This window comes from Aquarana catesbeiana, linkage group LG12 (assembly GCF_042186555.1).
Source record: "Aquarana catesbeiana isolate 2022-GZ linkage group LG12, ASM4218655v1, whole genome shotgun sequence".
NCBI lineage: Eukaryota > Metazoa > Chordata > Amphibia > Anura > Ranidae > Aquarana > Aquarana catesbeiana.
In genome coordinates this window covers 215,266,613-215,292,388 of record NC_133335.1, presented here as the reverse complement: position 1 = coordinate 215,292,388, position 25,776 = coordinate 215,266,613, and the positions used below count along the sequence as shown (strand labels likewise).

The 25,776-nt window shown below is 46.1% G+C and overlaps 1 protein-coding gene across 4 annotated transcripts in view; it reads left to right on the top strand.

Annotated features, from left to right (window-relative positions):
* Positions 1-25,776, top strand: part of MYCBPAP (MYCBP associated protein) — a 114,505-nt gene that overhangs the window by 13,801 nt on the left and 74,928 nt on the right. For 3 of the 4 annotated variants that reach the window (XM_073606666.1, XM_073606668.1, XM_073606670.1), the window contains 6 exons: positions 1,150-1,309; positions 3,971-4,077; positions 17,362-17,536; positions 19,458-19,573; positions 19,649-19,799; positions 25,562-25,671. In XM_073606666.1, coding sequence (XP_073462767.1) covers positions 1,150-1,309; positions 3,971-4,077; positions 17,362-17,536; positions 19,458-19,573; positions 19,649-19,799; positions 25,562-25,671 — 819 coding nt within the window. The remainder of the gene's footprint in view (positions 1-1,149; positions 1,310-3,970; positions 4,078-17,361; positions 17,537-19,457; positions 19,574-19,648; positions 19,800-25,561; positions 25,672-25,776) is intronic. The other variant, XM_073606667.1, reaches the window with a different exon arrangement.

Genomic DNA, 25,776 nt, shown 5'->3' with positions numbered 1-25,776 from the left:
CCTAACATTTGTCTGCAGTCTCTGACCATCTCCTGTATCATGTCTGCAGTCTCTGGCCATCACCTATATCATGTCTGCAGTCCTATAATGTGTCTACAGTCTCTGACCATCACCTATATCATGTCTGCAGTCTCTGACCATCTCCTGTATCATGTTTCCAGTCTCTGACCATCTCCAGTATTATGGCTGCAGTCTCTGACCATTAACTGTATGTTGTCTGCAGTCTCTGACCATTAACTGTATGTTGTCTGCAGTCTCTGACCATTTCCTGTAGTATGTCTGCAGTCTCTGACCATCTCCTGTATCATGTTTCCAGTCTCTGACCATCTCCAGTATTATGGCTGCAGTCTCTGACCATTAACTGTATGTTGTCTGCAGTCTCTGACCATTAACTGTATGTTGTCTGCAGTCTCTGACCATTTCCTGTAGTATGTCTGCAGTCTCTGACCATCCCTATTATGTCTTCAGTCTCTGATTATCTCCTGTAGAGATCTCCAGACTGAGTTGGCATTACCCAATCAGTGATGTGCAGTTTTGTCATATATAAAGGCTGTAATTGTGTGGGTTAAAGAGAACCTGTAATTGGTGTAAAGTTTATCAGCAGATCTGTGGAGTTCAAAGTTCCATAAATCACACCAAGTGAATTGGCATCATTGTTCAAAATTGAAGTTGGGAAATGCGTGAAAAGCTTGGCGGTAGAACAGGGCACAATACTCTTGGTGGTTTCTATCAAAAGAACTTCTCTGTAGATGTACGGGATCACAGGATGGGTTGTGGATAAAGTGGGATAGGAAGGGGAAGGATATATGGACGTAAGAGGTATAGGGGGGAGGATGATGATCACACAATCAGAGAATGCTTGGTGATCTCTGAATGGCGCCTGTGCCCAGCGGCCAATCTCCTATGTTCACAAAGCAGCAGAGCCAGTGGCATACTGAGGGGGGTGAGTGGACTCACTGGGCATGCTGTGGCCGGCCGCCTTACATTTCTTTCTTTGTGTTGCCCGTAATCTGGGAGCATAGAAGAAATCTATCGGATGGAGCGAGGAATAAGGTAAGTATTCCATTACTTTATGCCCCCCTTACTGTACTGCTATTAATAGGATACCTGAAAATTGACACATTGGATTTGTTTTTTGTTGTTTGATAGCTCCATGTGCCACGACGCCCCAAAGAAGAGCAGAAGTCCTCAGTTACAAATAGAATTTTAATTCGCAAACATCATGATAAAGAGGAGGGCAGAAAAAGACAGTTGTTGGTGGCTCGTCCCGCACCACAAGATTCTTCTTCCAGAGGACGCACATTTTCAGGTATGCCAGTATTACTGTTCATACATGTGTTTGTTCAAGGGTCAGTCCACCCAAAAGTGAGTCAGCCCAATTATTATTATTATTATACAGGATTTATATAGCGCCAACAGTTTACGCAGCGCTTTACAACATGAGGGCAGACAGTGCAAATACAATACACTTTAACCACTTCAGCCCCGGAAGATTTGGCTGCAGAATGACCAGGCCATTTTTTGCAATTCGGCACTGCGTCGCTTTAACTGACAATTGCGCGGTCGTGCGACGTTGCACCCAAACAAAATTGGCGTCCTTTTTTTTCCCACAAATAGAGCTTTCTTTTGGTGGTATTTGATCGCCTCTGCGGTTTTGATTTTTTGTGCTATAAACAAAAATAGCAACAATTTTGAAAAAAAACACAATATTTTGTACTTTTTGCTGTAATAAATATCCCCATTTTTTTTTTTAAAAAAAGCTAATTTTTTCTCAGTTTAGGCCGATATGTATTCTTCTACATATTTTTGGTAAAAAAAATCACAATAAGTGTATATTGATTGGTTTGTACAAAAGTTATAGCGCCTACAAAATAGGGGATAGATTTATAGCATTTTTATTGTTATATTTTTTTTTTACTAGTAATGGCAGCGATCTGCAATTTTTATCGTGACTGCGACATCATGGCGGACACATCGGACAATTTTGACACATTTTTGGGACCATTGGCATTTATACAGCAATCGGTGCTAAAAAAATGCATTGATTACTGTAAAAATGTCATTGGCAGTTAAGGGGTTAACGCTAGGGGGCGATCAAGGGGTTAACTGCGTTCCCTGGGAGGTGATTCTAACTGAACGGGGAGGGGACTGACTAGAGGAAGTGACGGATTGTGGTTCCTAGCTAATAGGAACACACGATCTGTCATTCCTCTCAGAGCAAAACACGGATTTGTGTGTTTACACGCACACTTCCGTGTTCTGTCCCTTGTGCTCGCGATCGCTCGTGACCGATGACCTCCGGCCACGAGCATCGGCACCCCAGCTGTGTATCGTGCGCGTGCGCACCTGCTATCCTGATCCTGTGAGCCGACGTATAGCTACGATGGTTTGCGGGATCGAGCTGACCTGCCACAGTATAATGACGGCGGCTGGTCGACAAGCGGTTAATACAGTAGGAATCAGAGGGCCCTGCACGTTAGAGCTCAATCTAAGACAATGTTTTTATATGTCCTGGATCAGGGGTGTATGTACAGGGGTCGCGATTGCGACCCTGCCACATGCTTCAGGGGGCCCAAGTGGCCCCCCTGTACGCCTGGATAGGAGGGGCGGCGGCATGTAGAGGAACAGATCCCTTCATGCAGCGGCTGAATGCCCGCTTCTCCTCCTCTCCCTCCTGCAGACATTCAGCGGCTGTAGGAAGGAAATGGAGGGAATTGGTTGTTCTACATGCCACCCCGGCAATTTTACAGTGGAAGGGTTGCTTACAATGATCAGCTTTTAGGCTCTGTTCACACTGATGCGACATAGGATCCAACTTGTGAGACCCTAAGTCGGATGACATGTGAACTTCAATGTTTCCCTATGAGAGCCATTCTAACTGATACTACACAAGTCTATCCGACTTTAGAAAGGTTTCCTGCACTACCTAGGTTCAATTTGTTAGTGAATTTAACCACTTCAGTACAGGGCACTTTTACCCCCTTCCTGCCCAGGCCAATTTTCAGTTTTCAGCACTGTCACACTTTGACAATTGCGCGGTCATGCAACACTGTACCCATATGACATTTTTAGCATTTTTTTTTACACAAATAGAGGTTTCTTTTGGTAGTATTTATTTACCACTGGGTTTTTTATTTTGTTCTAAAAAACGGAAAAAGACAGAAATTGTAAAAAAAAAAAAAAAAAAAAGTTCTTAGTTTTTGTCAGAAAATTTTGTAAATAAGTAATTTTTTCTCCTTCACTGATGTGCACTGAGGAGGCGGCACTGATGAGGTGGCACTGATATGCAGCACTGATGAGCACTGATAGGCAGGCACTGATGAGCAATGATAGGCGGCACTGATGGGCGGCACTTATAGGTGGCACTGATGGGCACTGATGGGCGTCACTGATGAGCAGTGATAGGTGACATTGATGGACACTGATAGGTGACACTGATGGGCGGCACTGATGAGCAATGAAAGGCAGCACTGACTTGCATCTTTTATAGGCACAAATTGGCCTCACTGATGGGTACAAATTGGCATCATTGCTGGACACTGTTGGGGCTGCACTGATATTTAGGACACTCTGTCAGTATGAGGCGAGGAGAGCCAATAAACTGCATTTCCTTGCTTACATGTGATTGGACACAGTTGATCACATGACATGGTTAAAGAGCAACATCATCGGCTCTTTACCACGATCGGGGTTGCGCAGTGTCACAGCGCGCCCACGGTTGCCACACTGTGGGCGTGCAAGTGCGGTGAGACTGGGGCGATGTCATATGACGTCGTCCCAGAACAACAGAGCATGCTGCCCGCTGTCATTTGTCTATACGGTGGGTGGGAGGTAGGTAAATCTGCTAGTACATTTTTGGTTTTGGGCTTAATAGCGTTTAACTATGAAACCAGTTTGGGGTTGACCGACCTTTTAAATGCTATATGTTCTTGTTATCTAAAGTGCACCTTTAACGCCGCTTTTGTTTTAGAAGCAGAGTTACCTCTCAGTGGAACGCATGGTCAGCTTCAGCCACATAACATTCTGGGGAGTTTGCAGGAACTGAGAAAAGAAGCCACAGCAAGAGGGAACTTGCAGGCAAGTCTGTTTTACCCCAAATTTTTGTATTGCAGCATATGGCTGATTTCTTTTTTTCCCTTCTGGGAAAATTCTTGCTTTTACGTGTCTTAAAATATCTATTTCACAACTGAGGTTATTGCAGTTATTTACAAAACTGGTAAATAATGAGGGAACTTCTAGGGCTACCTCTATACAGGGCAAAGACAAGGTTATTTAAAGCCAAACCATTTTTTGTTTTAATTTTTGATGGAGACGGAAATGAATAAAGTGGTAGTAAGGCTGCTGAAAAAACAAACAAACAGATTTTGTAAGTTAGCCCACTTACAAAGAAATTAAGAGTCTATAATTGTTATCATAGGTGTATTTTAAATGATAGAGACAGAATATCAACCAAAAATCCAGAAAAAAACACGATAGAAATGTTATAAATTGAGTTGCAGTTCAGTGAGTAAAATAAGTATTTGATTCCCTACCAACCAACAATAATTCTGGCTCCCACAGACTGGCTACAGTAGGTGCTCATGTGGTACACAGATTAGTCCTGTCAATTTAAGAAGGTTCTCCTAACGACAACGCATTATGCGTGTAAAAGACACCTGTCCACAGAATCTTTCTTCCTTTCAAACCTCTCCATCATGGGCAAGACCAAAGGACGTCTGGGACAAGATTGTAGACCTGCACAAGGCTGGAATGGGCTACAAGACCATCAGCAAGAATTTTGGTGAGAAGGAGACAACTGTTGGAGCGATTATTCGCAAATGGAAGGAATACAAAATAGCCATCAATCTCCCTCGGTCTGGAGCTCCATACAAGATTTCGCCTCGTGGGCTACGGATGATCATGAGAAAAGTGAGGGGTCAGCCCAGAACTACATGGGAGGTGGTTGTGAATGATCTCAAGGCATTTGGGACCACAGTCACCAAACAAAACTTTGATAACACAATATACGCCACCATGGATTGAAATCCTGCAGCGCCTGCAAGGTCCCCCTCCTCAGGAAGACACATGAACAGGACCATCTGAAGTTTTCCAATGAACATCTAAATGATTCCGAGAAGGATTGGGAGAAAGGATTGGGTTAAATGAGATCAAAATTAAGCTCTTTGGCATTGACTTTACTCGCCATGTTTGGAGTAAGAAAAATACTGACTATGACCCTAAGAACTACAGTCAAAAACGGAGGTGGAAACATTATGTTTTGGGGCTGTTTCTGTGCTAAAAGTACAGGCCGACTTTGCTGCATTGAGGGGCCAATGGATGGGGCCATGTATTGTAAAATCATGGATGACAACCTTCTTCCCTCAGTCAGAACAATGAGGATGGGTCGTGGATGGATCTTCCAGCATGATAATGAACCAAAACATGTCGCCATGGCGATAAAGGAGTGGCTCAAAAGAAGCACATTTAGGTCATGGAGTGGCCTAGCCAGTCTCCAGACCTTAACCATCTAGAAAATTTAGGGAACTGAAACTTCGAAGTGTCAGCCAAGAAACCTTAAGGATTTGGAGAAGATCTATAAAGAAGAGTGGACCAAAATCCCTCCTGAGATGTGTGCAAACCTGGTCACCAACTACAAGAAACGTCCTCTGTGCTCGCCAACAAGGGTTTCTCCACCAACTACTAAGTCATGTTTTGCTTGGGGATTAAATACTTATTTTACTTACTTAACTGCAACTCCATTTATAACATTTGTATCATGTGTTTTTTCTGGATTTTTGATTGATATTTTGTCTCTATCATTTAAAATACACCTATGATAAAAATTAAAGACCCTTCATTTCTTTTTAGCAGGACAAACTTACAAAATCTGCAGGGGATCAAATCATTATTTTAACCACTGTATAGTGCTGACAGTTTGCGCAGTGCTTTACAATATAAGGGCAGTCAGTACAATTACAATACAATTTACTACAGTAGGAATCAGAGAGCCCTGCTCGTTAGAGCTCGCAGTCTAAGAGGGGCTTACAATAATGTGCGAGTACGAATCGCACATTATGTAAGACTTACTCCACAACAAAGCCCTCTAGTTGTGCGCTATCACCGCTGACAAGGCTTCCATCTTCACCCAGTCACCTTCTGGGTTTGCGGGCTCTGGCCATTTGAATTGTTGAACCAAGATGACGTTGAATTGTTGAACCAAGTCACAGTTGCGACACAGAGCTCCAAAGAAGTATGCTGTCACTTTAGAGCGCATGCGTTGGTTACGTCACCGGCTTCAGAGACAATGAATATCTCCTAAATGGTGCACGTTTAAGAGATATTCCTTGTACCTTCAGGTAAGCTTTATTATAAGCTAACCTGTAGGTAGAAGTGTCCAAGCAATGTTTACTACCGCTTAAGGCTACTTTCACACTGGGGCGGAGGGGGGGTGTTAGCGGTAGTTTTAGCGGCGTTTTTCCGCTGTTATGGCGGCGCTTTTCGGCCGCTAGCGGGACACTTTTAACCCCCGCTAGCGGCCGAGGAAAGGGGTTAAAACCTCCCGAAAAGCTTTGCAGGTGCTTCAGCAGCGCTGCCCACTGATTTCAATGGCAGGGGCGGTTTAAGAGCGTTGTACGCTCCCGCACCACTCCAAAGATGTTGCTTGCAGGACTTTTCTTCCCCTCCTGCAAGGGCACCACCCCAGTGTCAAAGCACTCGGGCTTTTACACTGGGGAGGCATGAGAGGCGCTTTTCAGGCGCTTTACAGGCACTATTTCTTTCTCGAACATCACGGGACACAGAGCCACAGTAATTACTGATGGGTTATATAGGTATCACTGGTGATTGGACACTGGCACACCCTATCAGGAAGTTCAACCCCCTATATAATCCCTCCCCCTTGCAGGGATACCTCAGTTTTTACGCCAGTGTCTTAGGTGATGGACGTGTAAAGATGTCCTGTGCTGAGCTCCAAAGGGAATATCCTAAGATCCTATACTGGGGCAAGCCAGGCGAACCGGATCCATTCAAAGTGTCTTTTCATGGCCGAATTGAATGGTACCCGGGCCTCGTGTCCGAAGAAACGAGGTTTTACCCGTAATGCTTCTCTTTTTAGAGAGCTGGACCCTGCAGATCAGAAAATGGCTTTAAACTTCCTAATTTCTGGCGAGGTGCTTTACGGTCCCAGAACTGTTGGATCCCCCTACTGATGGGGGCCCCAGTCTCTGACGGTTTTTTCAAATGGAGCCCACCGTGAGAGGTGAAGATTGGGTCTGTGTAAACAGCACCCTGCGGCTGGATAAGGTAAGAGGAGATTCCACAGAATTTTTGAGTTCTAGTGGCTTTTCTCCTTTAAGGTAAATGCATGCTATGCCTATTGTGACCACCGGGGGCTGCCAAGAGCACAAACCTACACATGCTGACTGACTGTCTCAGGTGTTCAGTGCTGATTATTCCCAGCATCTCAAAGCAGGCTGCAAGCAGGTAAGGTGGAAAGGGGGGATTTCTCATGTTTGAATGTTCCCCCCAGGCTAGAGAGGGGCCACAGGGGTCTAGAAAGTGGTTATACCACCCGGGCTCTGTGGCCTAAAGGCCACCATCTCTGAAGATAGCCGTTCAGGCAAATCTTGTTACCAGTCTCCCTCCTTCTCCCCCCCCCATCCCCAGCCTTTTCTCCAGAAGCATGACAGGAGAGTCGGCAGTGCGGGAAGCGCTCGTTTTTTTCAAAACTCGAGGGGGGGGGGCGGTAGAGGAGGGGGCGGGATGTCAGCACAGAGTGTTTAGACTCCCACTCAGGCCAGCTGCAGGCTATTAGAGGCACTCTGTACAGGTGCACTCAGCCTTCTGAGAGACACAGAGCTGACGGTCGCATGTAAGGTGGGACACAGGCATTCTCCTAGGCAGCATTTACTGAAGTAACACCAGACTGAGCATTGGGTAGCAAGGCTTTTAGCCAGACTACATCGCTCAGCGGGCAGTGTTCATTTGTATACCTCACACCTTGTTGCTTTGCACTATGGGTAGAAGAGGTTCAAGCACCCCAGGAACCAGAGACACTAGGGGATCTCGTTCAGGTTCTGAGGGCCCCCTGTCGGCAGCATCCTCCCCCCCTAAAGATGGGCCAGGGACGGCTAGCCAGGGAGAGCCATCGGGGTCAGGGGCTACACCTGCTTCTGGCACTTCAGCCCCTGTATATATTACACAAGAGGTTTTTTCCTCAACCATTAATGGTCTAGAGGAAAGATTAATGGCCGTGATTACGTCTTCACTCAGTGGAAGAAAACGCACTAGGCTTTCCTCTGTTCCCCAAGACCCTCAGACAGAGGAGCTCTGGGATAAAGGAGATGAATCCCTTTCAGAGGATCGGGATGGGATGGATGATTCCTCTTCGGAGGATTCAGGTGGAGAGGGACCCTCTGCGACTTCCCAAGAGGAGAAAGTCTTAGTGCAGATCCTCACTGGATTGGTCCGCTCCACATTTAAGTTGCCCATACCTGAAACTGCTAAAGAATCCTCTTCTGCTTTGGGGTCACTGAAACCTTTCCAAGCAGCACATGCTTTTCCTGTTCATACTTTACTTGAAAAGCTTATTTATTCTGAGTGGGATCACCCAGACAAACGTTTTTTTCCGCCGAGAAAGTTTTCAACACTTTATCCGATGGAAGAAAAGTTTATTAAAATGTGGGGAATACCAGCTATTGATGCCGCCATTTCCTCCATAAATAATAGCCTGACTTGTCCTGTAGACAATGCTCAGATGCTCAGGGATCCTGTAGATAAAAGGATGGAATCCCTATTGAAGGATGTTTTCTCCTTAGCAGGATCAGTGGCCCAACCTGCAATAGCAGCGATTGGAGTCTGTCAATACTTAAGAGACCATGTTAAGCAGGTCATCAAAGTATTACCTGAACAGCAGGCCCAGGGGTTTGCTAACCTTCCAGCGGCCTTATGCTTTGTGGTTGACGCCATTAGAGATTCTATCGTGCAAACCTCCCGTCTTTCACTGGGGTTGGTGCATATACGTAGAATCCTATGGTTGAAAATTTGGTCAGCCGAAGCACCATGTAAGAAGCTACTGGCTGGGTTTCCATTTCGTGGTGCAAGGTTGTTTGGAGAGGACTTGGATAACTATATCAAGAGAATCTCTTGTGGGAAAAGCACTCTCTTACCTGTCAAGAAGAAGAGTAAGCGTCCCTCTTTCAAACGGACTCTTTCCCCAGCGCCGGGGGCTTCAGCCTCCAGGCAGTCTCGACGGCCGCCTCCATTGGGGTCCAGAGACAAGAGTCAACCCCAGGGACAAAAGAAGTCCTGGGGAAAGAAGCCTACTAGGCAAAACACTAAGACCTCTGCATGAGGGGGCGCCCCCGCTCACTCGAGTGGGGGGAAGACTGCGACAGTTCTCAGAGCTCTGGCACGAGGACTTCCAGGACAGATGGGTAGTCTCCACGGTAACCTTAGGGTACAAGCTGGAGTTTCAGGAATTCCCTTCTCCTCGGTTCCTCAGATCAAATGTTCCCAGAGACCCAGAGAAGAAGCAGTCGCTCCTTCTAGCGTTAGAGCGACTTTTGTCGCAGGAGGTCATTATGATAGTTCCCGCAAAGGACCAGGGATTGGGCTTCTATTCCAACCTTTTTTACGGTCCAAAAGCCAAATGGGGATGTCAGGCCCATTTTGGACTTAAGGGATCTGAACCGATTCCTAAGGATTCAATCCTTCCGCATGGAATCAATTCGAACAGTAGTTCCCACCCTGCAGGGAGGAGAATTTCTGGCATCAATAGACATCAGAGATGCAGATCTGCATGTGCCCATTTTTCCTGCTCATCAGAAGTTTCTGCGCTTCGAGGTAGGAGGGCGCCATTTCCAGTTTGTGGCTCTGCCTTTCGGGATAGCCACTGCACCTCGAGTGTTCACAAAGATCTTGGCTCCTCCTCTGGCCAGATTAAGGGCTCAGGGTATAGCTGTCATAGCATACCTAGACGACCTGCTCTTGATAGACCAGTCGGTAGCCTCTTTGAATGGAAACTTGAGGACCACGGTCAGGTATCTAGAACACCTGGGTTGGATCCTCAACTTAGAAAAGTCTTTCCTAAAACCAGTAAGAAGACTGGAGTATTTAGGTCTGATTATAGATACAAGCCAGGAGAAAATATTTCTACCCCAGGCAAAGATCACTGCTTTGAGAGAGCTGATTCTGACAGTAAGGACCAAGAAGGGTCCCTCAGTCCGCCTTTGTATGAGGCTACTAGGGAAGATGGTGTCTTCATTCGAAGCAGTTCCCTATGCTCAGTTTCACTCAAGAATGCTGCAACACAGTATTCTGTCGACCTGGAACAAGAAGGTTCAGGCATTAGACTTTCCGATGCACCTGTCGCATGCGGTGCGTCAGAGCCTCAATTGGTGGCTCATACCCGAAAACCTGCAGAAGGGGAAATCCTTTCTACCGGTTACCTGGACGGTGGTAACAACAGATGCCAGTCTGTCAGGTTGGGGAGCAGTTCTGGAACAGGCTGCGGTCCAAGGGGTATGGTCCAAGACAGAGAGGACCTTACCCATCAACATTCTGGAGATCCGGGCGATACATCTAGCTCTAAAAGCCTGGACTATCAGGCTACAGGGTTGTCCGGTCAGGATCCAGTCCGACAATGCCACAGCAGTGGCTTATGTCAATCATCAGGGAGGCACCCGGAGCCGAGCTGCTCAAAAAGAGGTGAACCAGATCTTAGTCTGGGCAGAGATGCATGTGCCATGCATATCGGCAGTTTTCATCCCGAGAATAGAGAATTGGCAGGTGGACTATCTAAGTCGCCAGCAGTTACTTCCAGGGGAATGGTCTCTGCATCCCGACGTCTTTTGGGCCATATGCCAAAGATGGGGGGTTCCAGATGTAGATCTCTTTGCATCCCGATTCAACAAAAAGATAGACAGATTTGTGGCAAGGACAAAAGATCCTCTTGCATGCGGGACGGATGCGTTGGTGATTCCGTGGCATCGGTTCTCACTGATTTACGCATTCCCGCCTATTCTGCTACTACCACGACTCCTTCGCAGGATCAGGCAGGAAAGGAAGTCGGTATTTCTGGTGGCCCCCGCTTGGCCCAGAAGGACTTGGTATGCAGAAATAGTAAGGATGACGGTGGGTTCCCCGTGGACCCTACCGGTACGCCCAGACCTGTTATCTCAAGGTCCAGTGTTCCATCCTGCCTTACAAACGCTAAATTTGACGGTTTGGCTATTGAGACCCACGTTCTGAAGAGTCGTGGGCTCTCAGGTCCTGTCATATCTACCTTGATTAATGCAAGGAAGCCAGCTTCCAGGATGATTTATCATAGAGTCTGGAAAGCTTATATAACCTGGTGTGAATCCAGAGGTTGGCATCCCAGGAAATATGTCATAGGTAGAATCCTTGATTTTCTACAGATGGGATTAGAGATGAAGCTGGCCTTGAGTACCATCAAGGGCCAGGTTTCTGCTTTATCAGTATTATTTCAGCGGCCACTTGCTTCGCATTCTTTGGTCCGAAACTTTATGCAGGGGGTGATGCGTCTTAATCCTCCGGTTAAAGCGCCCCTAAACCCCTGGGACTTGAATTTGGTCCTGGCTGTGTTACAGAAACAGCCTTTTGAACCAATAAGTCAGATTCCTTTGGTCTTGTTGACAAGGAAATTAATTTTTCTGGTGGCCATCTCTTCTGCTAGAAGAGTATCAGAATTAGCAGCTCTTTCCTGTAAGGAGCCTTATTTGATTATACACAGGGATAGAGTGGTACTACGCCCTCATCCTAGTTTTTTATCGAAGGTGGTTTCTGATTTTCATTTAAACCAAGACATTGTTCTACCTTCCTTTTTTCCAGATCCCTGTTCTCCGGAAGAGAGATCTCTACATTCGTTGGATGTAGTAAGAGCAGTTAAGGCCTATCTAGGGGCAACTACTCAGATCCGCAAGATGGATGTTTTGTTTGTGCTGCCAGAGGGTCCCAATAGAGGACAGGCAGCGTCAAAAGCTACCATTTCTAAATGGATTCGACAATTGATCATTCAAGCTTACGGTCTGAAACAGAAGATTCCTCCGTTTCAGATCAGGGCACATTCCACAAGGGCTATTGGTGCTTCTTGGGCAGTGCATCACCAGGCCTCTATGGCTCAAATCTGCAAGGCCGCAACCTGGTCTTCAGTTCATACATTCACCAGATTCTATCAGGTGGATGTGAGAAGGCATGAGGATATCGCCTTTGGGCGTAGTGTGCTGCAGGCAGCGGTACAGGGTCCTCAGGTCTGATTGCACCCTACTTGGTCGTGGTTCCCCCCCCTCAGGTAGCATTGCTCTGGGACATCCCATCAGTAATTACTGTGGCTCTGTGTCCCGTGATGTTCGAGAAAGAAAATAGGATTTTTTAAAACAGCTTACCTGTAAAATCCTTTTCTTTCGAAGGACATCACGGGACACAGAGGTCCCACCCCTCTTCTAATACACTATATTGCTTGGCTACAAAACTGAGGTATCCCTGCAAGGGGGAGGGATTATATAGGGGGTTGAACTTCCTGATAGGGTGTGCCAGTGTCCAATCACCAGTGATACCTATATAACCCATCAGTAATTACTGTGGCTCTGTGTCCCGTGATGTCCTTCAAAAGAAAAGGATTTTACAGGTAAGCTGTTTTAAAAAATCCTATTTTTTAGCGCTAAAACGCCCGAAATGCGCCCCAGTGTGAAAGGGGTCTTAAACCCTTCTGTCTTCCTATCCGCCAGCTTTGACAGCAGCCATTTGTGGGCTTGAAGGTTTGGATGAGGGCAGACATAAGCACACTGCCAACTGTGACTGTTATTACCAGAAGCACGGAATGTGGTATAAACTGCACATGCACTAGTAGGCCAAATATAATTAAAAATGCTGTGAAAAACATTGGAATATTTGATTAAAGCCTGAGTTTAGACAAAAAATAAAATAAAAAATACAGCACAAGGGACACAACATACTCTTAATCTGGTGTCTCCTTTGAGCTGCTGTCTCATATATTTCTTGCGATCTTCATCCTCTGATGCCCTCCCACCACCCTCACGGCTGCTGTAATCTGTGCGGTGGGAATTAATAGAGCAGAGAGATCTCTTAGAGACACTCAACAGTACCAGGCTATGCCCACCCTTGTCACCCACCTCCTCCATTCATAGAAGTTGTATTACAGCTTCTATAAATGAAACACATTCTTTAAATGGAAGTGGGTGAATCTTTTAATCATCTGCCCCTTTTTCATTCATGAATCACACTTCAGTCATAGAAGCTGTAGTTATGGTTTCTATGAATGGAGGAGCTGGGCGGAAAGGGAGGGCATAGTAGGGCATAAGTAGCGCTTGTCAGAGCTCCCTCCATTCTGTTTACCCCCACCGCACTGGAAGATTACGGTGGTGGGGGATTCAGAGGATGAAGTGTGCAAGGTATCCGTGAAACAGCAGCACAAGGGACCCATTGGATTAATAGCAGGCCATGTCGCTTGCACTCATTTAAAAAAAAAATATTTTTCCGTAAGCTTAAGACCCCTTTTACACTGGAGGCGGTTTTCAGGCGCCTGAAAAATTAGTGCTTTCACACTGGGGCGCTGCGCTGGCAGGACGTCAAAAAAAGTCCTGCAAGTAGCTTTTTTGATGCGCTTTAGGAGCGGTGTATACACCACTCCTAAAGTGCCCCTGCCCATTGAAATTAAAGGACAGTGCTTTTAACCCTTTATTCAGCTGCTAGTGGGGGTTAAAAGTGCCCCGCTAGTGGCCGAAAATCGCCTCAAAAAAAAGCGACGCTTTACCGCCGACACCCCCATGCTGTCAGTGTGAAAGGGCTCTTAAAATGACAGTAAACTTCCCTGTGTGATTTTTACGAACAGGTAAGCTTATAATAAAGCTTACCTGTAGGTAAAATGAATATCTCCTGAATGTGCACCGTTTAGGAGATATTTGCTTGTTTGGCAGCTGGAGATGTCAACGGTGCATTGGCACCCCTGAATTTCTGTCACATATTGCAACACTTCGCCCAGAAATTTGTTGCAATTACAAATGTTTAGCCATTCTCCTGTTTATTTCTTTTGTTTGTATGGTATGACACAAAAAAGTGGAGGCACAAAAAGCCAAACGCGACACATTCCACGCAAAACTCCAAAAATGGACTGGACAAAATTATTGGCGCCCTCAATTTAATATTTGGTAGCACACCCCTTGGAAAAAATAACTGAAGTCAATTGCTTCCTGGAACAATGAATTACTTACACCTCTCTACTAGAATTTTGGACCACTCTTCTTTCGCCAACTGCTTCAGGTCTCTCAGATTGGAAGGGTTCCTTTTCCCAAATGCTGTTTTGAGATCTTTCCACAGGTGCTCTATGGGTTTTAGACTTATTGCTGGCCAATTCATTGCTCTCTAGCTCTTTGTCTTAAACCAGGCACGTCCAAAGTCCGACCCGTGGGCCAATCGCGGCCCGCGGTCCGGTTTCGGACGGCCCGTCTGGTAATTTTGACATATATATCTTTTGTGGCCCCCAACGAATCCCCGAGCGCCGGGGGCCACAAAAGATAGATATCCTGGCTGCCTTGGAGGGGGCGGGACGAGCGCCGTACAGGATACAGGAGAATTGCAATGGAGTGGGGGCTGCATTTATGTCAATGTGGGGGATGCATTCATGTCAATGTGGGGGCTGCATTCATGTCAGTGTGGGGGCTGCATTCATGTCAATGTGGGGGCTGCATTCATGGCAATACTGTGGGGGCTGCATTCATGGCAATACTGTGGGGGCTGCATTCATGGCAATACTGTGGGGGCTGCATTCATGGCAATACTGTGGGGGCTGCATTCATGGCAATACTGTGGGGGCTGCATTCATAGCAATACTGTGGGGGCTGCATTCATGGCAATACTGTGGGGGCTGCATTCATGGCAATACGGTGGGGGCTGCATTCATGGCAATATGGTGGGGGCTGCATTCATGGCAATACGGTGGGGGCTGCATTCATGGCAATACGGTGGGGGCTGCATTCATGGCAATGGAGTGGGGGCTGCATTCATGGCAATGGAGTGGGGGCTGCATTCATGTCAATGTGGGGGATGCATTCATGTCAATGTGGGGGCTGCATTCATGTCAATGTGGGGGCTGAATTCATGGCAATACTGTGGGGGCTGCATTCATGGCAATACTGTGGGAGCTGCATTCATGGCAATACTGTGGGAGCTGCATTCATGGCAATACTGTGGGGGCTGCATTCATGGCAATACTGTGGGGGCTGCATTCATGGCAATACTGTGGGGGCTGCATTCATGGCAATACTGTGGGGGCTGCATTCATAGCAATACTGTGGGGGCTGCATTCATGGCAATACTGTGGGGGCTGCATTCATGGCAATACTGTGGGGGCTGCATTCATGGCAATACTGTGGGGGCTGCATTCATGGCAATACGGTGGGGGCTGCATTCATGGCAATATGGTGGGGGCTGCATTCATGGCAATATGGTGGGGGCTGCATTCATGGCAATACGGTGGGGGCTGCATTCATGGCAATGGAGTGGGGGCTGCATTCATGTCAATGTGGGGGATGCATTCATGTCAATGTGGGGGCTGCATTCATGTCAATGTGGGGGCTGAATTCATGGCAATACTGTGGGGGCTGCATTCATGGCAATACTGTGGGAGCTGCATTCATGGCAATACTGTAGGAGCTGCATTCATGGCAATACTGTGGGGGCTGCATTCATGGCAATACTGTGGGGGCTGCATTCATGGCAATACTGTGGGGGCTGCATTCATGGCAATACTGTGGGGGCTGCATTCATGGCAATACTGTGGGGGCTGCATTCATGGCAATACTGTGGGGGCTGCATTCATGGCAATACTGTGGGGGCTGCATTCATGGCAATACTGTGGGGGCTGCATTCATGGCAATACTGTGGGGGCTGCATTCATGGCAATACTGTGGGGGCTGCATTCATGGCAATACTGTGGGGGCTGCATTCATGGCAATACGGTGGGGGCTGCATTCATGGCAATACGGTGGGGGCTGCATTCATGGCAATATGGTGGGGGCTGCATTCATGGCAATACGGTGGGGGCTGCATTCATGGCAATACGGTGGGGGCTGCATTCATGGCAATGGAGTGGGGGCTGCATTCATGTCAATGTGGGGGATGCATTCATGTCAATGTGGGGGCTGCATTCATGGCAATACTGTGGGGGGCTGCATTCATGGCAATACGGTGGGGGCTGCATTCATGGCAATACGGTGGGGGCTGCATTCATGGTAATGGAGTGGGGGCTGCAGATAGGCAGTGATTAGGCTGCATTGATGGGCACCGACCCTTATTTTGCTTCACAGTTCCTTATTTAAAATTTAAGATTTTTTTCCTGAAACTTCCTTTTTAAAGTGAAGGTGCATGTTATAAGCCGATTAAATACGGGATATCCAAATAACACGCCCGAGCTAATCTATTCACCACACACAGCACAAAGGCAAGGGAATTCTTGTTGGGCCGTGTATTAGCACCTCCTGGGTCTCCTACCATAGCGTCCCTTTTCATTCAGATGGCGAAGTATAGTGCGAGCTGACACAGTTGTGCCCTGTGCCTGAAGGTCAGCTTAAATTTGTCTGGAAGTTGATCGATGTTCTTTATCCACCATTCCAACAATCCTTCGTTGCAATCTTTGATCAATATTTCTCTTTCATCTACATCCAGGGAGATTAGCTACAGTGCCATGGTCTGTAAACTTCTTGACAACGTTGCGCACAGTGGACACAGCAACATTAAGATTTCTGGAGATGGACTTGTAACCTTGAGATTGTCCATGCTTTTCAACAATTTTTGTTCTCAAATCCTCAGACAATTCTCTGCTGCTCTTTCTCTTCTCCATGCTCTGTGTGGCACACAGAGACACACAACAGAAAGGTTGAGTCAATTTTTCACCATTTTAACTGGTTGCCGGTGTGATTTCTATATTGTCAGCACCTGTTAATACAGTTGAGTTTAATGTCAAATTACAGGAGCATCACACACTTGGAATGCAATTATTTATTGCAATTTTGAGAAGGTGCAAATCGTTTTGTACAGTCCATCTTTGGAGTTTTGTGTGGAATGTGTCATATTTGGCTTTATGTTAATCCTATTTTTTGTGTCATACCAATACAAACAAAATAAATAAATGTGAGAATGCTTAAACCTTTGTAATTGCACCAGGTTGCTAGGCGAAGTGGTGCATTATCTGACAAAAAATGCAGGGGTGCCAAAATGTTTGCCCATGACTGTATATCCAGGCCTTTAGGTTTGGCCATGTTCCCCTTTCTCATGGAATAGCATGTCTGTTATAAGTGTTGCTATTCCATATTCATATGTTAACTTTAAGTCACATTTTGTGTTTAGGTTGCTGAGCTTGTCCCAGAACGGACACCAGATTTCCTGAGTTTGGGAACACAGGATGAGGCTGGGAGACTCCAGCAGAAGGAGAATATCTGCTGTCACCACAATCAGGATAACGCTCTACTCAACTGGCAGTATCACATGGACCTGAGGAAGAGGCAGCTCGACTCATTATCCCGTTAGTTATTTTAACCACTTGCCTACCAGGTCAATTCTGACATTTCTCTCCTACATGTAAAAATCATCATTTTTTTTGCTAAAAAATTACACAGAACCACCAAACATTATATGTGTTTTTTAACAGAGACCCTAGAGAATAAAATGGCGGTCGTTGCAACTTTTTATCTCGTACGGTATTGGCGCAGCAATTTTTCAAATGCGTATTTTTTGGGAAAAAAAAGTTTCATGCATTAAAAACAAAACAAAAGAGTAAAGTTAGCACAATTTTTTTTGCATAATGTGAAAGATGATGTTACGCCGAGTAAATAGATACCTAACATGTCACACTTCAAAATTACACACGCTCGTGGAATGGTGCCAAACTTCGGTAGAAGTTATCTGAATGATGCCTGTGGCTGCAATATTTCTGTGTATGGTCACTATATATACGGTATATATATCATTTTATTAAAATAGAAATTTTAATTTATTCAAATTTTCAAATCCAGCGCTGCCTTCCCAGTCCTCCCCCATCACCTAGTGCTAACCCACTTTCGGCTGAATGATGACCAGCATTCAAATCACTTACTGTGAGCCCAGGCTGCCAATGACACACCCCTTGGGGTGCACCATTACGTAGGCTGAACTCACAATGAAAGGCTGCATAGACTACGGCCCCTTTCACACGATCGGACCGCTCGGATCCGCGTGGATATCACAATCCATCTTGCGCGGTTTTCATGTTTTTTTAGGCAGATCCGAGCGGGCTACCCATTGACTTTTATGGGCAGGCAGATGTCAGCGGAGATGTGTCCCCTGACACCCGCCTGCCATTCTATCTGTCAAGATCCGGTTGGCGATACATTCACCAGCCGTCCAGTGGATCGGATGGGATTGGAAAAAAATGGACATGCTGTCCTTTTGAAAAGTGGTTGTAAACCTAAGCCATGAAATATGAACAAAGCATATCTCTCCATAGTGTGTACTTGTCTCAATCCCGAGCATTAAAGAGGAGTTCCCATTTAAAAAAAAAAATTAAAAGTCAGCACAAATACTGCAGCTGCTGACTTTTAATAATCGGACATTTACCTGTCCCACGGTCCAATGATGCAGGGGATAGAAGCTCCGCTCATCTCCCCCTCCGTTCGGCGGCGCCGACATTGCAACTGTGGGCGCCCGGCTGGGGCTTCACAGCTGGGCACCCACTGCGCATGCGAAAATGGTGCTGCGCTCCGTGATTGGCCGCTCAGTCATCTGGGACCTGTAATGTGTCCCAGATGATTGACAAGAGGGAGGGGGCAGAGCTGAGCCCTTCCAGCGCCGAGGGGAAGTGATGTCACCATCCCAGGCACTGAGGGAGGCAGACTACGAGGGACCCCCTAGCAACAGCCATTTAGAGGTGAGTAAAAAAAAAATTTCCATATTTTTTTTTTTTTTTTTAGGCACATTCATGCATTTATTTATTTTTTTGGGTGGAACACCACTTTAAGTGTAATTTCTGTCTGCTGCTTCGTTCCTCTGCTATCAGCATGAATCATTTCTGACAAGTTTTCCTGACACCAAGAGAAAATTTGTGACAAGGGATAGATCTCCAGCAGCCTGACAGTCTCAGCTCTGTTCCTGTGTGCTGTGTAAAGGGGGGTGTGTCCCTTCCCTCCAATCAGCTCTCAGAGCTCTCCTCACTGAGCTCTGTAGAGTGTAACTTCAGTTCTCTGCCCCCTTTTTTCTGAGCTCTCAGACAAGCTTATATATTCAGCACTTTGAACGGATGTAGAGACGATTTCAGATAAACAGGTACAACTTAAGTAGGATGATTTGTTTACTCTCTGTATTTCCTGAGAATAATCCCTTCACTGGGTATATATGTAAGGGTTTACAACCACTATAATGATGCATTTTTCTCTCTCTTATGGCCTTCTCAATATTAAATGTTCATGCAGGTCGCCTGGGTAAGCCTAATGAGCAGCTTGTGATGAACGTTTGCGACGATTACCGCTGGATCCAGGAGGAGCGACATGCTATAGACCGCTGTATTCCGGCACTAGAAAGCGGCAAGGTGGGATGGACTTTACAGCCGTATACAAATGATGAATGTTATTGGACACAGACATTAAACATTTATTTCCCACAGGGTTATCGTGTTGGAAGTGAGTTCTGGAGCGTGCCTGAGCGGATTGGCAATGAGCTGAGTGGATTGACAATAACACTCATGCAGCGTGAACGTGGTTACCCATCGCCTATCACTCACATAGGCAAAACCTCTAGAATCAAGCAGGAGACAGGTATCACACAAACACTGCCCTAAGGGGGCTTCACGGGGAGATTTTAGAGGTGTTGCTGCACGATTGACAGCTTGATTGAACCTAGTACTTGGCCTCTTTTATTCATTTACATTTTCTGGTCCTTCGGCTGCTCATATCAGGGAAGATGACAGGTGTCATCACTCACATAGAGTAGTTCCAGTGCACCCTGTAAGGGAAGTGTATTGAAAATCTCATGCAGAAAAACTGTACAATGTAGAAGTCTAAAATACATGGACATTGGCCTGTTGCTTGTATATTGCTACCTCTAGTGTTCAAAAGTATTATTACGCCAATTTATCATTGTCTCAGCAGGTCTAAAACAGTAGCAGATTATTGTATTATGTTAGCCATCAAATAATGCAGAAAGTATGGAGTTTAGCTGCTTCAGCCCCGGAAGATTTTAACCCCTTCCTGACCAGAGCACTTTTTGCGATCCAGCACAACGTCGCTTTGACAATTGGGCGGTCGTGCGGTGTTGCACCCAAACAAAATTGACGTCCTTTTTTTTCCCCCCACAAATAGAGCTTTCTTTTGGTGGTATTTGATCACCTCTGCTGTTTTTATTTTTTGCCCTATAAACAAAAAGCGACAATTTTGAAAAAAACGCATTATTTTTTACTTTTTGTTATAATAAATATCCCCAAAAAATATATAACAAAACACTTTTTTTCCTCAGTTTAGGCCGATAAGTGTTCTTCTACATATTTTTGGTAAAAAAAAATCGCAATAAGCGTATATTGATTGGTTTGCGCAAAAGTTATAGCGTCTATGAAATAGGGGATAGTTTTATGGCATTTTTATTAATAATTTTCTTTTACTAGTAATGGCGGCGATCAGCGATTTTTATCGGGAGTGCGACATTATGGCGGACACATCGGACAATTTTGACACATTTTTGGGACCACTGGCATTTATACAGCGATCAGTGCTATAAAAATGCACTGATTACTGTAAAAATGTCACTGGCAGGGAAGGGGTTAATCACTAGGGGGCGATCAAGGGGTTAATTGTGTTCCCTAGTGTGTGTTCTAACTGAAGGGGGGATGGGACTGTGTAGGGGAGATGACAGATCGCTGTTCATACTCTGTCTGTCTGATCTGTCTCTTCTCCCCTCAGAAAACCGGAAACTGTATGTTTACACACACAGATCCCAGTTCTTCGTGTGTCAGCAGCGATGGCGGGAGCCCGACGGTGATTATGACCGCCGGGCACTCGCATCGGCTCCAGGGGCGAGAAGCGGGCGCGCGCGCCCCTAGTGGCCACAGGGCGAAGCAACGTAACATAACGTTGTTTCGCCCAGCCCTGCCATTCTGCCGCAGTAAAACTTCGGTGGCTGGTCGGCAAGTGGTTAAGCGACACCCATTAGGCCTCATGCACACTGTGCACTTTTGTGGATGCAAGGCACAAGCAGAGCGTCCACCCCCGACCCACATTCCCCCCCCCACCCTTCTCTAGCGGCAGCCTTTAAATGTCTGAGAGGCTGAAAGCTGCTCTGGCTGGATGGTGCACCAAATGTTACTAATGTTTAGGCCAGTTTGCACCCAGGGACGAATACGGACTGCTTGCATTCTGGGCCTTCATCCTTGGGTGCATACTGCCTTTAATGTTAGTACCACTCAGTGCACCATCCAGCCAGAGCAGCTTTCAGCCTCTGATAGATGGGAAATTACTAAGACTGGAGCAACCAGAATCTGAAACAGTTGTGCAGCTTCTAGCTTTCTTTTCAAATCTTAACTAACCAAACTGAAGATAGAAGCTGATTTCGCCAATTTTTGCCGAAAGCCTAAAACAATTGCCTAACAACATTCAACCAAAAATAGCCTAAAAAAAAAGCTGTGTACAGAGGTGGCTAAATGCCGCTGGATGCAGCTGTACTCTGTGGTATGGCAGCAGGGGCTGACTGGCAACGTTTGACCCAGGGGGCAAGTACAACCCAGAGGCCCAGAGTGCAGCGACTGGACCCACCCGCTCTCCCTCTTCCCTGCCTCCTCCCAACCCCATCCCAGGCTGAAGCTCCACTCCAGGTAGTCTCTGCTCACCGTGCAGGTCGGGCTGAACAGCACCTGCTGCACCGACTCCGGCTCTGTTGGGGCTGGCCGGGGAAGGAAAGCCTCTGGTGAGGCACAGAGCTGGCCTCTGCTCGGACCATCCATGCCGGGAGGATGACCTATGCTCTGTCCTCATCCTTATACCGCACTCGGTATGACACCAGTGGGGACCTTTTACTCCTCTTCACCAGGAAGCCTTTAGGCATGTCTACTGCGGAAGCGGTGCACCCTTTTTACAGGACATCAGAGTGGCCGGGGGGCAATTGCCCCCCTGCCCAGTCCTCCCTTGTATGGCAGCATTCAAACTGTCTGGTTAGCTGTGGCCAGTTTGTGTGTGGCCAAAGCACAGAAGCCCTTGCCCTTGGTGCGTCCATGGTCAGTATTTGCATGAAACCGCTAGGATGAGCAGTTACATGTGAACAGCGACGGCTCTGGCCATTGATTTGCACACAGTACAAATCTGACAGCTCCCGCTGTTCACACACACTGATTGTTGCCAGCAGACACCCCTATCTGCTGCTTCCCATTCATCTGAATGTAGCCTGAAAATATTAAATGCTATGGTGAGGATGGAAGGTCATACAAGGTTAGTCCCAAATCCAGGATCGCAATCCAGCATCTCCAGTATTTGGATATTTATGGTACGTGTTGATGTGCGCACCGTTGTTCTAGTTAGCCTCAAAGTGCCCTTTTATTAGAACTATGGTGGTATCCTTTAACTGCTGTAGGTACTTTTTGGTCTCAGTCCATTCCTGGTTAATTTGCTGGACTCCAGGGTAACCAGGGTTTGGTGGAGGTGTTGGGAGTAAGTGGTTGTCCTAAAGCTTACAACTGTCTGTCATTTAAAGGGATGGTCCTTCTTTTAGAAATTAATTCCTCTGTCCCCCTTTTCTCCACAGTTGTCCCTTTTACTGGTCTGATGTATAGATCGCTATAAAAAAAATGTATAAAAAAAGAAGTATGGCCAAAGCTTTTTTTTGGCCATACTTCTCTTCTATGTACTTACTTTTGCTCTCCTGTTACTCAGAACTAAAGGCTGCTGTCAGCTGACGTCACAAAGCTGCTCCAGGCCTTGGAAGGTTCCAAGATGCCTTCTTGTCAGTTGGCTCAGCCTCTCAGTGTGCGGCTGGGAGCCAGAGGGGCAGAGCAGGGAGTGGTGACTGTCAGCTCTGAGTGGACCGAGAACTGAGTGATCAGCAGTGATGTGATTGCTCATTTCTCGGACTTAGACCTGGCGAGGGACATGTGCAGCATGGAGGTGAGTATGTGTGTTTGTTCTATCGTACTCCTATACTTCATCTTTAAAACAGAGCTCCACCCAAATGGGGAAGACCTGCTTGTTTGCTTCCTCCCCCCTTCCGCTGACACATTTGGCACCTTTCGGGGGAAGGGGGGAAGTGGGTACCCGCTCCCACTTCAGGGTGACTTCGCCGCAGCAAAGTCACCTGGAAGTTTGGCCCCCCTCCTTCCCCCACTGCCGAGCCATTCACAAAGCACAGCGCGCTTCAGGGAGCCTGCTGTGAAGCCACAAGGCTTCACTTCCGGTTCCCCTTACAAGAAATGGCGGTGGCAGCACCCAAGAGCCGATTGAAAAATCAGCTTGGGTGAAAACACCGCTGGATTCCTGGACAGGTAAGTCCTAATATTAAATGTTAGCTTCTACAGTATTTGTACAGTGCCTTGAAAAAGTATTCACACCCCTTGAAATTGTCCACATTTTGTCATGTTACAACCAAAAAGGTAAATGTATTTTGTTGGGATTTTATGTGATAGGCCAACACAAAGTGTGAATTGGAAGGAAAATGATAAATGGTTTTCAAATTTTTTTACAAATAAATACATGAAATGTGTGGCGTGCATTGGTATTCAGCCCCCTTTACTCTGATACCCCTAACTAAGATCTAGTGGAACCAATTGCCTTCACAAGTCATCTAATTAGTAAATAGAGTCCACCTGTGTGTAATTTAATCTCAGTATAAATACAGCTGTTCTGTGAAGCCCTCTGAGGTTTTTTAGAGAACCTTAATGAACAAACAACATCATGAAGGCCAAGGAACACACCAGACAGGTCAGGGATAAAGTTGTGGAGAAGTTTAAAGCAGAGTTAGCTTATATAAAAAATATCCCAAGCTTTGAACATCTCACGGAGCACTGTTCAATCAATCATCCGAAAATGGAAAGAGTATGGCACAACTGCAAACCTACCAAGACATGGCCATCCACCTAAACTGACAGGCTGGGCAAGGAGACCATTCACCAGAGGAGCAGCCAAGAGGTCCATGGTAACTCTGGAGGAGCTACAGAGATCTACAGCTCAGGTGGGAGAATCTGTCCACAGGACAACTATTAGTCGTGCTCTCCACAAATCTGACCTTTATGGAAGAGTGGCAAGAAGAAAGCCATTGTTGAAAGAAAGTCATAAGAAGTTTTGTTTGCAGTTTGAGAGAAGCCATGTGGGGGACACAGCAAACATGTGGAAGAAGGTGCTCTGGTCAGATGAGACCAAAATTGAACCTTTTGGCCTAAAAGCAAAACGCTATGCTTGGAGGTAAAATGAATACTGCATATCACCCTGAACACACCATCCCCATCGTGAAACATGGTGGTGGCAGCATCATGTTGTGGGGATGTATTTCTTCAGCAGGGACAGGGAAGCTGGTCAGAGTGTATGGGAAGATGGATGGAGCCAAATACAGGGCAATCATAGAAGAAAACCAGATGTTGATGAATAAGAAGATCTGGACAGTGGCCAGTGGTGTCTCATGTACCCTATGATCCTGTTTTACAAATAAAAAGAAGAATTGAATCTGTTTATCCCGGTGTGCGACTGTCCAGATCTTCTCATTCATCAACATCTACACTAGCAATTGCCAGCACCTGGGGCTCTCTACCCTCTTCTGGAGGACGAGGAATTTCAGTTTGGTTTGTCCGGAGCGGTGGTAATTATTTCTGTTTCGTTTAAAATATTTAGAAGAAAACCAGTTAGAGTCTGCAAAAGACTTGAGACTGGGACTGGGGAGGCAGGACAACAACCCTCAACATACAGCCAGAGCTACAATGGAATGGTTTAGATCAAAGTATATTCAGGTGTTAGAATGGTCCAGTCAAAGTCCAGACCTAAATCCAGTTGAGAATCTGTGGTAAAACCTGAAAATTGCTGTTCACAGACGCTCTCCATCCAATCTGACAGAGCTTCAGCGATTTTACAAAGAAGAATGGGCAAAAATATCACTCTAGATGTGCAAAGCTGGTAGAAACATCCCCAAAAAGACTTGCAGCTGTAATTGCAGTGAAAGGGGGTTCTACAAAGTATTGACTCCGGGGGGCGCTATACAAATGAACGCTTTACTTTTCACATGTTTATTTGTAAAAAGTTTTAAAAAACATTTATCATTTTGCTTCCACTTCACATTCATGTGCCACTTTGTGTTGGTCTATCACATAAAATCCCAATAAAATACATTTACGTTTTTGGTTGTAAAATCACAAAATGTGGAAAATTTCAAGGGGTATGAATACTTTTTCAAGGCACTGCAGCTGCTGACTTTTAATTTTTTCTGAAGGAGCCTGGAGCTCCTCTTTTTTAATTACCAAAAGCGTCATGCTATTCTATGTTTGATGTTGTACTATATAATTCGGGCTTTACTTCTTTGGACTCCTGTATTTTTTAACATCTCACTATTTTCTCCTCAGGTCTCGCAGGGCGTCCTCCATATTATAACACTTGGGATAAGAGTTTGTATTTGCAGCATCGCCGGCATGAGCTGAAAGCCATCATGGAGGAACTCAACTTCACAAAGCCGGTAAGAAGAGAGACTGAAATGTTGGAGGAGAGGAAGTGGGGATGTTGGAGCTAAACTGAAGTCAAACTGGAGCAGTTGGGCTCAGCACACCGGTTACAGTCTGTA